The sequence below is a fragment of the Schistocerca cancellata genome, chromosome 8 (assembly GCF_023864275.1).
Source record: "Schistocerca cancellata isolate TAMUIC-IGC-003103 chromosome 8, iqSchCanc2.1, whole genome shotgun sequence".
Taxonomy (NCBI): domain Eukaryota; kingdom Metazoa; phylum Arthropoda; class Insecta; order Orthoptera; family Acrididae; genus Schistocerca; species Schistocerca cancellata.
In genome coordinates this window covers 11,173,127-11,186,247 of record NC_064633.1, presented here as the reverse complement: position 1 = coordinate 11,186,247, position 13,121 = coordinate 11,173,127, and the positions used below count along the sequence as shown (strand labels likewise).

Genomic DNA, 13,121 nt, shown 5'->3' with positions numbered 1-13,121 from the left:
ATATGGGGAAAGCAATGAAAGAGTAAGCCACCTGGTAGAATTCTGCACAGATTATAATTTAACCATCGCTAACATATGGTTTAAGAATCATGAGGGAAAGTTATGTACCTGAAAGAGACCAAGAGACACTGAAGGGGTCAGACTGACTCGATAAATCTGATATATAAATTTCGAAAACAAGATTTTAAACCATACATTACCAAGGGAAACAAGTGCACTGTCATGATGATGTACTCGCTATGAAGTGCAGATTAAAACATGAGCAACTGCAAGAGGTGTGAAATTAATTAGGCGGACTTTGATAAACTGAAGAAACCAGAGATAGATGAGAGTATCAGAGGGGGAATTAGGCAACGGTGGTCCGAAACGAATGTAAGAAATATAAGAGAAGATGAATAGGTAACTTTGAGGAAGGAGACTGAAAGGGCAGCAGGGGATCACATAGATAAAAACGTAAGGCCTACTAGAAATACATTTAAATGATGAAAGGGGGAAATATGGAAATGCAGCAGAGCAAAATGGATGCAGGCGTCTAAAAATGAGATTGATAGAAGAACAAAATGTCTAAGCAGGAATGGCTAGAGGACTATTGGAAGTATCTAGAAGCATGCATAACTAGAGGAAAGGTAAGCGCTGCTTGTAGAAGAATTAAAGAGATCTCAAGCCAGTGCTAAGCAAAGAAAGGAGAACTGAAAGATGGAAGATATATACAGTGGTTCCGTATAAGGGAAACATACCTGTGGACAATATTATGGCAAGAGAAGTGGAGGTAGATGAAGAAAAGATTGAGATAAATTGCGAGAAGACTTTGACAGAACGCTGAATTATCTAAGTGGAAACAAAGCCCATGGAGTAGATGACATTCCCTCACAATTTTTGAGATCGTTGACAGAGCAATCCATAGTAAAATTATGCCATCTGATATGTAAGACACATGATGAAACGTTAGATATGAGGTCCTATCAGGTGTGAATACTACCAAAACAGTTTTTAATAAGACATGGCACCAAATGATAAGTAAGAATATTAATATGATTTATTTACGAAGAATGGGTAAACTGGTAGAAGCTGACATAGGGAAAGATCAGTTCGGGTTCCGGAGGGATTTACGGTCATGCAAGGATATACTTTCTTTATGTCTTTTTTAGAGGGTAGGACGAATGAAGGCAAATTAACAATTATGTAATTTCTGTATCTCGAGAAATGTTTCAACAGTGTTACCTGGACAAAAGTGTTTGAAGTTTTCAAGGCCGAAGCAGGGATAAAACAGAGAAAGCGAGGGGCGTGAAGGAAAGCCGTAGATGATAAGGTCGTGAGATGGAGTTGTAGCCTATCCAGAATGTTATTCTATCTGTAGTAGAGTAAGCTTTGAAGGAAACAAAGGAGAAAATTGAAAAGGGAATTTAGAAGAAATGAAAACTTTAACGTTTGCCGATGACATTGTAATCCATCCAGAGACAGAAAAATCAATTGGAAGACCAGTTTAACGAAACTGATAATATTTAGAAATTTTCGTAAACACAACCCGTTTCCTGCTTTTGCTTATGAAATCAATGATGGAGCAAGTGAAAGTTATATATATTTAACGCCACCACACCAAGAAGTGTTTGTAATATGATTATACATTCTTTATGTTTACTCGGCAAACAGAATGTTTCATCATCTGTCGGTGGTGCATTATGGATACTTCCGGTACTTCGAATGTTAACCGTGCAATTTTCTATAAGGCGAGTGGGTGACTGAGTTGAACCACCTGACACAATGATATTCTTTATATCTACGTCTATATACATACTCTACAAGCCACCATACGGTACATGGCGGAAGGTGTTTTGTACCACTCCTAGACAATTCCGCCGGCCGGGGTGACCGAGCGGCTCTAGGCGCTACAGTCTGGAACCACGGGACCGCTACGGTCGCAGGTTCGAATCCTGCCTCGGTGTGTGTGATGTCCTTAGGTTAGTTAGGTTTAAGTAGTTCTAAGTTCTAGGGAACTGATGACTTCAGTAGTTAAGTCCCATAGTGCTCAGAGCCATTTGAACCAATAGACATTTCCCTTACTGTTCTATTCGCATGTGGGGCGAGAGGAGAATGACTGCCTGCATGCGTCCATACGAGACGTAATTTTCTTATCTTGTTTTCGCGGTCCTTATGCACGATGTACTCTGGCTGCAGTAGAATCGTTTTTCAGTCGGTCGCAAACACTGGTACACGAAATTTGATCGATAGTGTTACGCGAAGCTAACCTCATCTTTTTTTCAGGGATTCCCATCTGACTTCACGAACCATCTCCATAATACTCACGTGTTGATCTAACTCAAAGTTTCCATACTGTGCTGCACGAGTTATTCTTTCTCGATATTTTGACGATACTAACTACTTTCAAAAAGTTTTATTGTCATACATGTGTTATTAGTTATGATATAAAATTGAAGTAATTACTGAATAAAACAATTTTTTCTCATTTTTTTAAAAATTTCATGAACATGCAAAATAACAAGGTGTTCCATCACAGTACGAAGATTCTCAAAGTGTTTCGTTAGACGAAAAGTTTGGGAACCCGTGACCTGATCCACCGGTAAAGAAATTTAACTGCACGTTTCTGAATTTATTCGGTGTCCTGCTTTAATCCGACCTGGTTGGACATCCAAACACTCTAACAGTACTCGAGAATGAGTTTATCTATTATTCTTCGGTATATTTGGAGAAGTCTAGGAAAGTGTAGTTTTTCGATAAAGAACATCGTATATAGGATAGATATCCCTTATAGAAAAACTACACTTTCCTAGACTTCTCTCAAAGTACCGAAGTCGACCACTCGTCTTCATTACCACCGTCCTTGTGTGTCGTCTCATTCTATATCACTTTGCACGTCTCACCTAAGTATTTAATCAACGTGAATGTGTTAAGCAGTACAGCACTAATACAGTGTTCGAACATTACAGTATTTATTTTACTTCTCTTCCCTATTAATTATATTTGTCTGATATTAGAGCTAGCTATCTTTCAATGCACCTTGTAGGAATTCTGCCAAAGTCCTTCTGTACCCTATTACTGTCAGTCAACTGCGTCACCTTCCCGTATGCTACAGCGTTATTAGCAAAAAGTCGAAGGTTTCCGTTCACACTATCCGTCAGTTCATTTATACATACAGAGCACAACAGAGGTCCTATCGCCCTTCCCTGGGGTCCCCTAACAATACATCTTCCTCTCATGTGCTCTCGCCGTCCTGAACAGCGTACTGGGTTCTATTAATGAAGAAGTCTTCGTGCCACCAAAATATGTGGGAATCAGTTTCGTATGCTTGGAACTTTGTTAACAGTGTGTAAAAGGAAAAAAAATTGAAAGCGTCACAGATAAAACACTCAACACAACGGCGCCTCTCACAGATAAATCTGATCCTTGTCAGAATAAAATATAGTAAATATAGTAAGCACGAAGTTCGGATATACACAGTGTTTATGAATAAAATGGTTGGAATGTGTAAGAATGTCAGACAGCGAACAGTCAGAAATTAACTCACCCGAAAGCGCTAACGTGAAACGAGTCGCATCTTTGAACTGACGAGTTAGAAACACTTCCTTGTCTCTGTTGAGCAGATCGTCTCCAACGAATTCATTGATTACTGAATCATCATCGGATGACGCTGTGACCGGTATCATGACTTCCGTATTCAGTAGAATGTCGAGTGGAACTACAGTTCAGTCTCTACAGATTTGTCAGTTAGTTGAAGGCAGGTGTGTTCTTGGTTTTGCACCATTTGTGTACAGTGCATCTTGCTAGTTATAAAATTCCTTCTCAACAGCGAATTCTGTTACATGATGTATGTTTTTATTTCACAATAACGACGACTGCCACAGATAATTAAGGTACTGCGCACACCTGCACACTATTACATTAAAAATAGCTGCGTTACTTTCACTGATCAAGCAGAACACTATGACCATCTAACATAAGACCGATATGTCCGCATTTGGCACGGATAACAGCAGCGATGCGTCATGGCATGGATCCAGTGAGACCTTGCTAGGTCACTGGAAGGAGTGGTCACCACACCTGCACACACAAGTCACCTAATTCCCGTAAATTCAGGAGAGGGGAGAGATGGGCTCTGACGTCATGTTCAATCACGTCCTAGATGTGATCGCGGGTTCACATATGGCGAGCTCGGGGCCAGCACATCAATTGGAACTCGCCACTGCGTTCCTCGAAACACTCCATCGCACTCCTGGCCTTTTGGCATTGCGCTTTATCTGGTTGAAAAATGTCGCTGCCGCCGGGAAACATGATCGTCATGAAGGGGTATACTTGGTCTGCAACCAGTGTACGATGCTATGTGGCCGTTATGGTGCCTTGCACGTGTTTCACACGACCCAAGGATTCCTACGTGAATATTCCCTAAAGCATAATGGAGCCGCCGTCAGTTTGTCTCCGTCCCGCTACCTAGGACCTGTCCCCCTGTAAGGTGATGGATTCACACCCTCCCGTCGGCACTATGATGAAGCTATCGGGATTCATCAGACCATACAGCGCTCTGCCACAGCGTGAACGTCCAGTGGTGATGGTCACGAACCCATTTCAGTCGTAGTTGCCAATGTCGTGGTGTTAACATTGGCACATGTATGGGTCGTCGACTGCGAAAGCGCATAGTTAGGCGTGTTCGTTGCAGTGTGTCTTCAGACACACTTGCTTTGTGACCAGTAGTAAAGTCTGATGTTTGTTCCGCCACAATTCACCGCCTGTCCCGCATCAGCAGTCTGGTCAGCCAACGACATCTGTCATCTGTAATGAGGCGTGGTCGCCCAACCCTAAGACTCCTGGACGTGGTTTCATCCTGGTTTCGCTACGTGTTGAAGACACCCACCACAGCACTCCCCGAACACCCGACAAGTCATACAGTCTCCCAAATGCTCGGGCCGAGCTTCCGAGTCATCACAATCTGCATTCGGCCGAATTCAGATAGATCGCGCGCCATCCCCATTCTACACACGAACAGCACGCTCACTTACACTACATGCACCGTGCATGTGTCTGACTGGTAGGCATTCCTCGACCAGGTGACTCTGCTACCGCCTGGAAGTGGATTACATCGGTGGTCATAATGTTCTGGTTGATTAGTGATCAGTGACGTTGATCTGTTCATTTGGATGCGGTTTTAAGTTCAACGAAACTGTTGTCGCCGTTTGATCAGATTTGCCTGTCCATTAAGAGTCACACGCTTTGGAACTGATCATTGGTTAGCAGTTTCAGTCGTTAGCAGTTTTTTTGTTGCAAAAACTTTTTTTCACATATATCCTAACGCAGAATAATAGTGATAAGTGAAGGAGGGTATGGCTGCTGCTGATGAACAGAAGGAGAAAGGGAAGAACAATGAATCGTCGTTCAACGGTTCTGTATTGATGGTGCATGTGATTCTCAAACAAAATTATTGACTGATGCTCTAAAGTTGTCCATTATTGAAAAATAATACCTGTAGCAAAATTAAGTCTAAGGTGTTTTCATTTACTACACGTGGTTACAGATAGAAATTCCATGAAATCTTTTACGTGATACAGCAGAAGACGTATCCGTCTTTTTCTGGCTGTTATTTTGCCGTTCGCTGCGGATGCACTGAATTATATGTGTAAATTTGAATTGATTCATGAGAATTTAAAGATATTTTTCTTTTCTTTTCAGAATCTGAAGGATCAGATCCTTACCACCAACGTCTGGTTGGAGCACGTAAGTAAACACTGTTCTCTACTATCTCGTAACTAATGTCCATGTCAATTACTTTGGATAGATAATGAATTCTGGTGGTGGTAAGTTCCTATGGGACCAATCTGCTGAGGTTATCGTCCCCAGGCTTGTACACTACGTTATCTAACTTAAAGTAACTTACGCTAAGGGCAACACACACACACATGCCCGAGGCAGGACTCGAACACGAACCTCCGACGGGGGAAGCCGCGCAAACACAGGTGACTCGGCCAATATCTTCATATACTTTCTCTATCTCTTCATCTTTAGCTTGCGACGTTGGCATGTACATATGAACTATCGTTGTCGGTGTTGGTTTGCTGTCGATTCTGATGAGAACAAACCTATCACTGAACTGTTAGCTGTAACGAATCCTGCTCCCGTTATACCATTTTCTATGTTGTTGATATTACCCTACACTCATCTGAGGAAAAATCCTTATCTTCTTTCCATTTCACTACACTGACCCCCACTACATCTAGATTGAGCGTTAGCGTTTCTCTTTTCATATTTTATAGCTTCCCTACCACGTTCATACTTCCCACATTCCATGTATCGACCCGACAGAGCGTCATCCTTTCTTTGGTTAAGCAAACTTTTTCTCATGGTCTTGGCAGTCCCCTCCCAGAAATCCGAATGGGTGATTATTCCGGAATATTTTGCCACTGGAGAGATCATCATGACACTTTTTTCAATTACTGGCCACACGTCTTGGGGATACACTTTGTGTGTCTTTAATGCAATGGTTTCCATTGCCTTTTGCATCCTCAAGCCGTTGATCATTATTGATTCTTACGACTTTATGGGCAACTTCGGATCGCAAGGGCAACACAGTGCCTGAACCTCTGTCCGTTCCTCCACCATCTTTGACAATGATGTTGGCAGAGTGAGGTTGACTTCTTTAGCTGATGATTTTTACGCAAAGTTTATACGGTGGCTCTACCCTTGGACCACGGCCGCTCCTTATAAACAGACCGAGGTGCTAATTTCTGAAGTAAAGTTGTAATTTTTTACTTTCGTAGTCTTCGAATTAAAAATACTACCGTGGTCTTTAGTTTTTATTTACATTATAACAGAGTTCGGAGTACTGAAAGATTTTTTGAAGCACAATTCAGTTGCGTGACATGTGTGCAACTTGATCAAAGAATAGAAAGTTTTCTGCGCCACAACTCACTATTATATCCCACCGTTGGGAGGAGAGCTCTTACAAACTCCAGTCTTAATCTCTGAAATCCAAACAAAGACGTAACTTGGGTACCATTCGTCAGTTTGTTATTGTGACAGTATTGTCAAGTGCTTAATATATCCGTCTCCAGCTTCGCCGCCCTTTTTGTAGCTCATGAAAAGCACACATTACATGTTGTACAACCATACAGCGAGACCTTCAGAGGTGGTGATCCAGATTGCCGTACACACCGTTACCTCTAATACCCAGTAGCACTTCCTCCTGCATTGATGCATGCCTGTGTTCGTCGTGGCATACTATCCACAAGTTCATCAAGGCACTGTTGGTCCAGATTGTCCCACTCCTCTAGGGCTATTCGGCGTAGATCCCTCAGAGTCGTTGGTGGGTCACGTCGTCCATAAACAGCCTGTTTCAGTCTACCCCAGGCATGTTCAATACGGTTCATGTATGGAGAACATGCTCGCAACTCATGTCGAGCGATTTTGTTATCCTGAAGAAAGTAATTCACCAGATGTGCACGATGGGGGCGGGAATTATCGTCCGTGAAGACGAGTGCCTCGCCAATGTGCTGCCGATATGGTTGCACTATCGGTTGGAAGATGGCATTCACGTATCGTACAGCTGTTACGGCACCTTCCATGGGCGGCCTGAGCGAGGCATGTCATCGACAGTTCCTGTCTCTCTGTGTCTCCTCCATGTCCAAACAACGTCGCTTTAGTTCACTCCGATACGCCTGGACACTTCCCTTTTTGAGAGCCCTTCCTGGCACAAAGTAACAACGCGGACGCGATGGAACCGCGGTATTGACCGTCTAGGCACGGTTGAACTACAGACTACACGAGCCGTGTATCTCCTTCCTGGTGGAATGACTGGAACTGATCGGCTGTCGGGCCCACTGGGTCTAATAGGCGCTGCTCATGCATGGTTGTTTACGTCTTTGAGCGAGTTTAGTGGCATCTCTTAACAGTGAAAGGGACTGTGTCTCTGTTGCATTATCCACAGTCTACGTCTATCTTCAAGAGTTCTGGGAACCAGGGTGATGCAGAACTTTTTTGATGTGTGTACGATTCCAGATGGACAGTGTGACTATATGAATTTTACCTGAAGTCACTGAAGAACAGACTCGTAGTTCTATACGGTATTTCATTTTTTCGAGAGTCGTCGATGCCTTTTTGCAGGCCTTGTAACGAAGCAGGTTCCTCTCTAATATTAATATTATGAGAAATGCCAGTGTTCACGTAAAATTTACGTAACGACATAATAATGCCTTTTCAAGTTAAATCAGACTCTGACCAAAAATTTTAAAGATGTAGAAGGTACCTACAACTCACGACTGCTGTGATTAAAGACACCATCGTACGCTGTAGAAAATACGAATATGACCAAAATTCACTGAACGTTAGTCACGCTTACAGTGACATTATTAGTGGTATTCGCCAAAAAAAGTGATCTAATTTCGGTATTAGGTTTGGATTCCTACAGCATGATGGGTTCAAAGATGTGAACAGACTCCAATCTACAGGTATCAATTACATTTAAAGCTCTGTGGCGGTGCAAATATAGTATTTTACCTACTGTTATTATTGAGTGGTCCACTCTAACTCGCATAATAACCCATGCGACAACCTTATTTTACCTCCACACTGCTAAAAAATTGGTTCAAATTTCTCTAAGAACTATAGGACTTAACATCTGAGCTCATCAGTCCTCTAAAATTACTTAAACCTAACTAACCTAAGGACATCACACACATCCATGCCTGAGGCAGGATTCGAACCTGCGACCGTAGCAGCAGCACGGTTCCGGACTGAAGCGCTCAGAACCGCTCGGCCACAACGGCCGGCTGTTCACCGATGAAGCCACATTCAAAAACGAATCATCAAGATTGTCATTATTGGTCACCTGACAATCCACATGGGCACAGACCCGTTGACAATCAACACAAATGGTCTTTAATGGTCTGGTGTGGAATTTTAAACGGTTACTTGATAGGACCGTATTTCTTTGACCGAAATGTTACTGGTGAATCTTATTTACAATTTCTCCGCGATGATTTGTTGAAGCGAATGGAAGATGTTGATTTAGAAACTAGGCAACGAATGTGGTTCCAACAGGACGGAGCAGCTCCCCATTATGCTAAAAATGTGCGAACGTTTTAAATTTACGGTACCCTGGTCGGTGGATAGGACGTGGTGGACCAATTCAGTGGCCTCCACGTTCACCAGACCTAACATCTCCTGATATTTTCTTGTGGGGTTATTTAAAAAATATTGTTTTGACATACAGCCCACAAACCGAAACGATGTAGAGCAACGCATTTGAAGAGCGTGTTTAGCCATACCACGGGATGTGCTGCTGAAAACTGTGGACAACTTTCGCAGACGATTGACTTTATCCATTGAAGGAAATGGGGCTAATTTTGAACAATTTCTTCGTGGCTAATGTCATTTATTAAGCACCCCAAAATGTGAGAGGCAAGAGGACTCACACTAATGAAGCATCCGAACATGTGAGAGGCAAGGGGACTCACACTAATGAAGCACCTCATGGGAACATGTCTCTACTACGCCCATGTCGTTATTCCTGGGTAACGCTAAAAATAGGATACAGTACATTTTGTACAGAAATAGCTTAATTTGGCGTTATCGAAAGAATTAGTGCGCATTTTTTATTGATTTGCTGCGTCTTTCGCGGATAATTCTAAATAAATCAGAGTTCTTCCCCAATTTTACGTATTTCTTGATTTCAGCGCCATCTGTCAATGATTTAAGAAAATATTTCAGACAAAACTTGATTACTTTTTTTATGGAGAATCCGAATCTGCAATAAAAAATTGGCGTTTGCACTTAAGAGTTAAAAGTTGCTCCGCGCCACAACCAAGGGGGTGGGGGCTGGAGGTCATGTGTAGTATCATTTGATGTCCCCCTCTCAGAGCTTAAGAACTTGTCTTACCCTCTATTTTCAGCCGATGTATAGTTTTCGAGATAATCTCATCGGAAACTTGAGATGGACCACCCTGTATATTACTTCGAAAATTATTTAACGACAAATTTCTTTTGAGTTTAGTCATTTGAATTACAGAAAGCGATTGAGAAATCAGGGAACATGCTTACGTAGGACAGGTGGAAACAATAACACCTCGCACACGCCAGTTCAGCAGAAGATTCTTACATTTATTAATTACACCTTTATTCACGCAGATTATGAGAGGAGAGAGTTTCCGATGAAGAAGCACTTAGCAGTCTGAAAATGGCGTGTCGTTATTCCACTTTGGCAGCCAGTAAACTTCGTGCAATGGTTTTCGACTGACATGCTGCCCCATGCACATTCTTCAGTCTCTAATAGTTGTCTGCCAGTGTTTTTCTTCGGCAGACGATGCGTTTGATAATAACTTTGCCATAGTTCACATCAGAAAGATATGAATGACACACAAATTCCATACCTGCATGCCAGAGCCTGCAAATCGCAGTGATCTGCATACACGCTTCGGCAGCGCCCTCAAGGGAAAACTTTTTGATTGATCGTTTTACAAGGACTTTTATAATTCGTTTTAGAGTGTTCTATGGGTTGTAGAGAGGACTTACTGGATAAGGTTTCGATAAGGAACCCTTGCACACATGTGCTGCCTGGATGTAAAATGAGTTCGAGGATAGGATCACTTTCAAATTTCCCACTTCATGGCCCGGTACTTAATGATACAGATGCACATCGAGTGCATCGAAGAAGTTTCCCCGGGGGCCTCATCCAACACGGACCATTTTCATCCCACTAAAACAACGTCTGCGAGAAACTGGTACGTCCGGTACTAGGAGAGCTGCCCGTTGTACTTCACGGACGCGAACCACGTTCGTGGACCGTGTCTGTGGAAGCATGCGTCACAGATACGCCTTGTGCAACGTGCAGCAGGGTCACTACATGGAGCAACTCCAGTAGACTGTACAAGTCAAGGCCCAGTCACGTCCGTGTGTGTACCGTGAAGCGAGAGATTTGGAAGTGATCCGGTCTTCAAACTTACTTCACATCCAGAAGGTACATCACCAGACACGAATTGCTTATCAAAACGTTATCTACTAGGTCCTCTCTAAAACCCCTAATAGGAACTGTAAAACGCCTGGTATGAAGGTTTCCGAAAAAGTAGAAAAGATACTGGGAACAAATATTAATACAAAACAAGGCACAAAATGGTAGGTTTATTCTTTTATCTCAGCAGCCTCTTGTTTTAATGTTCACAACAGATAAAAGTCCTGCTGTGTTATGGCAAACTAGCAAAGGCATTTTGTGTTTTCTGAACAACTGATCCAATACTCTCCAAATTTTTTTGTTAAAGTCTGTAATTATCCGTGGGACACCCGCCATATTAGTGTCAGAGCACTCGAATGCATCCGATGTAACACTACAATAGTTACCGATGGAAAAGGGATTTGTTACTTTCGGATATTATCAAAGGGCACATTAGAATCAGCTAAAAAAATGGTTCAAATGGCTCTGAGCACTATGGGACGTAACATCTTAGGTCATCAGTCCCCTAGAACTTAGAACTACTTAAACCTAACTAACCTAAGGACATCACACACATCCATCCCCGAGGCAGGATTCGAACCTGCGACCGTAGCAGTCCCGCGGTTTCGGACTGCAGCGCCTAGAGCCGCACGACCACCACGGCCGGCATCAGCTAAAATACTGCTCTCAAAAATATTTATCCTCGTAACGTGGTTCGTTAATAGTAAACAGTCTGTTAGCACTTGCTTGTCCCATGTCTGCATAACTTGTAATTACGCTTGCTTCTTTATTATGTTTTTTAGTACGAAGTGAAAAGTGAGTGCTTGAAAATGACAAACATATTTATACGTATAGAAAAGGCACGAAAAGCAATCCTAATTGCGCAAATACGGTTCGGTTGTTGGTAAGCGAAGGCCAGTTTATCAATGTATTTTTCATCGAAACGAGAGTGTTTCGGCACCGGTGGAAAGAAACGCCACCTGTAAGGCGCTGGTACTGTCGACTAAAGGTTTGTTCAGTTCCAATACTGAAATACAATTTGAAACTTTAAGCACCCTTTTTTTATCAAAATGACTTTTTTCAGCATGGTGAGAGCAATAACTCATGAAATATGCATGCAGTTACATATATCTCTTTGCATCTTGTGAGTTGGCGTTTTTCCCTCTGTAGCATCCAGCATTTTGGGATATATTTTAAGTTCGATTTTTGGGTGCACGTTTTATAATGAATTTTTTTGTCTCAAACATTTACGTTCATTTCAGAGTGTCGCCATTTTCTTAAAATCACTTTGTAAATATTCCCACGTACTGCTTTAGACAATATCGTCACTTTGCAAGGAGATTATGTAATTTTGTTGTAGGTTGAAGATGGTGGCGTACAGACCTCCCGCTATTCGCCCTCCCGCTCCGTGAAGGTCTTTCGTCCATGTTGTCTAGTGTACTCTAGGTGCAATTTTGTACTAAATACACAATACAGTCTTAAAGATGTACGATAAAAGTCTGAAGTTAGTTTTGTAATTTGGTTTGTTAATGAAAAGTCGGTTCTAGAGTCGGGCGCCACCCTGCTCTACTCACTCAAGGTGATGCCTGTTGTCTACAAATCGCTTACTTCGCAGTTTTCTTCATTAACCTCATTTTCTCATTTTGCCACAAACTCACACGTGTAAATCGGGCAAGCGTAGAAACCCACCAATAAACACGTGGTGGGCACTGATTTCAGATGGCTTCGCAAACCAAAAGAATTTTTTGTTAGTTATCAGATACACGACAGAGAATGACAGTGCTCTGGAATACCTTTATGGACCATTTAATGCTACTGACAAGTCGAACAAGATCGACAGCATGACAATTAATATTGCGAGTATGAAAATTCCTGGCAGATTAAAACTGTATGCCAGACCGAGACTCGAACTCGGGACCTTTGCCTTTCGCGGGCAAGTGCTCTACCAACTGAGCTACCCAAGCACGACTCACGCCCCGTCCTCACATCTGTACTTCAGCCAGTGTCTCATCTCCTACCTTCCAAACTTTATAGAAGCTCTCCTGCGAACCCCTGCAGAACTAGCACTCCTGAAAGAAAGGATATTGCGGAGACATGGCTTAGCCACAGCGCGGGGGATGTTTCCAGAATGAGATTTTCACTCTGCCAGGAAGTTTCTTATCAGCGCACACTCCGCTGCAGAGTGAACATCTCATTC

The 13,121-nt window shown here is 42.5% G+C and overlaps 1 protein-coding gene and 1 non-coding gene across 2 annotated transcripts in view; one reads left to right on the top strand and one right to left on the bottom strand.

Moving 5' to 3' along the window:
- The window catches only part of LOC126094963 (acetylcholine receptor subunit alpha-L1), a 713,068-nt gene that overhangs the window by 412,660 nt on the left and 287,287 nt on the right, over positions 1–13,121 (top strand). The window contains exon 2 of the mRNA XM_049909618.1: positions 5,677–5,721. Within this exon, the coding sequence (XP_049765575.1) occupies positions 5,677–5,721 (45 nt within the window). The remainder of the gene's footprint in view (positions 1–5,676; positions 5,722–13,121) is intronic.
- Trnas-cga (transfer RNA serine (anticodon CGA)) lies at positions 12,815–12,889 on the bottom strand. The gene has a single exon. It is a non-coding gene; the product is annotated as a tRNA-Ser (tRNA).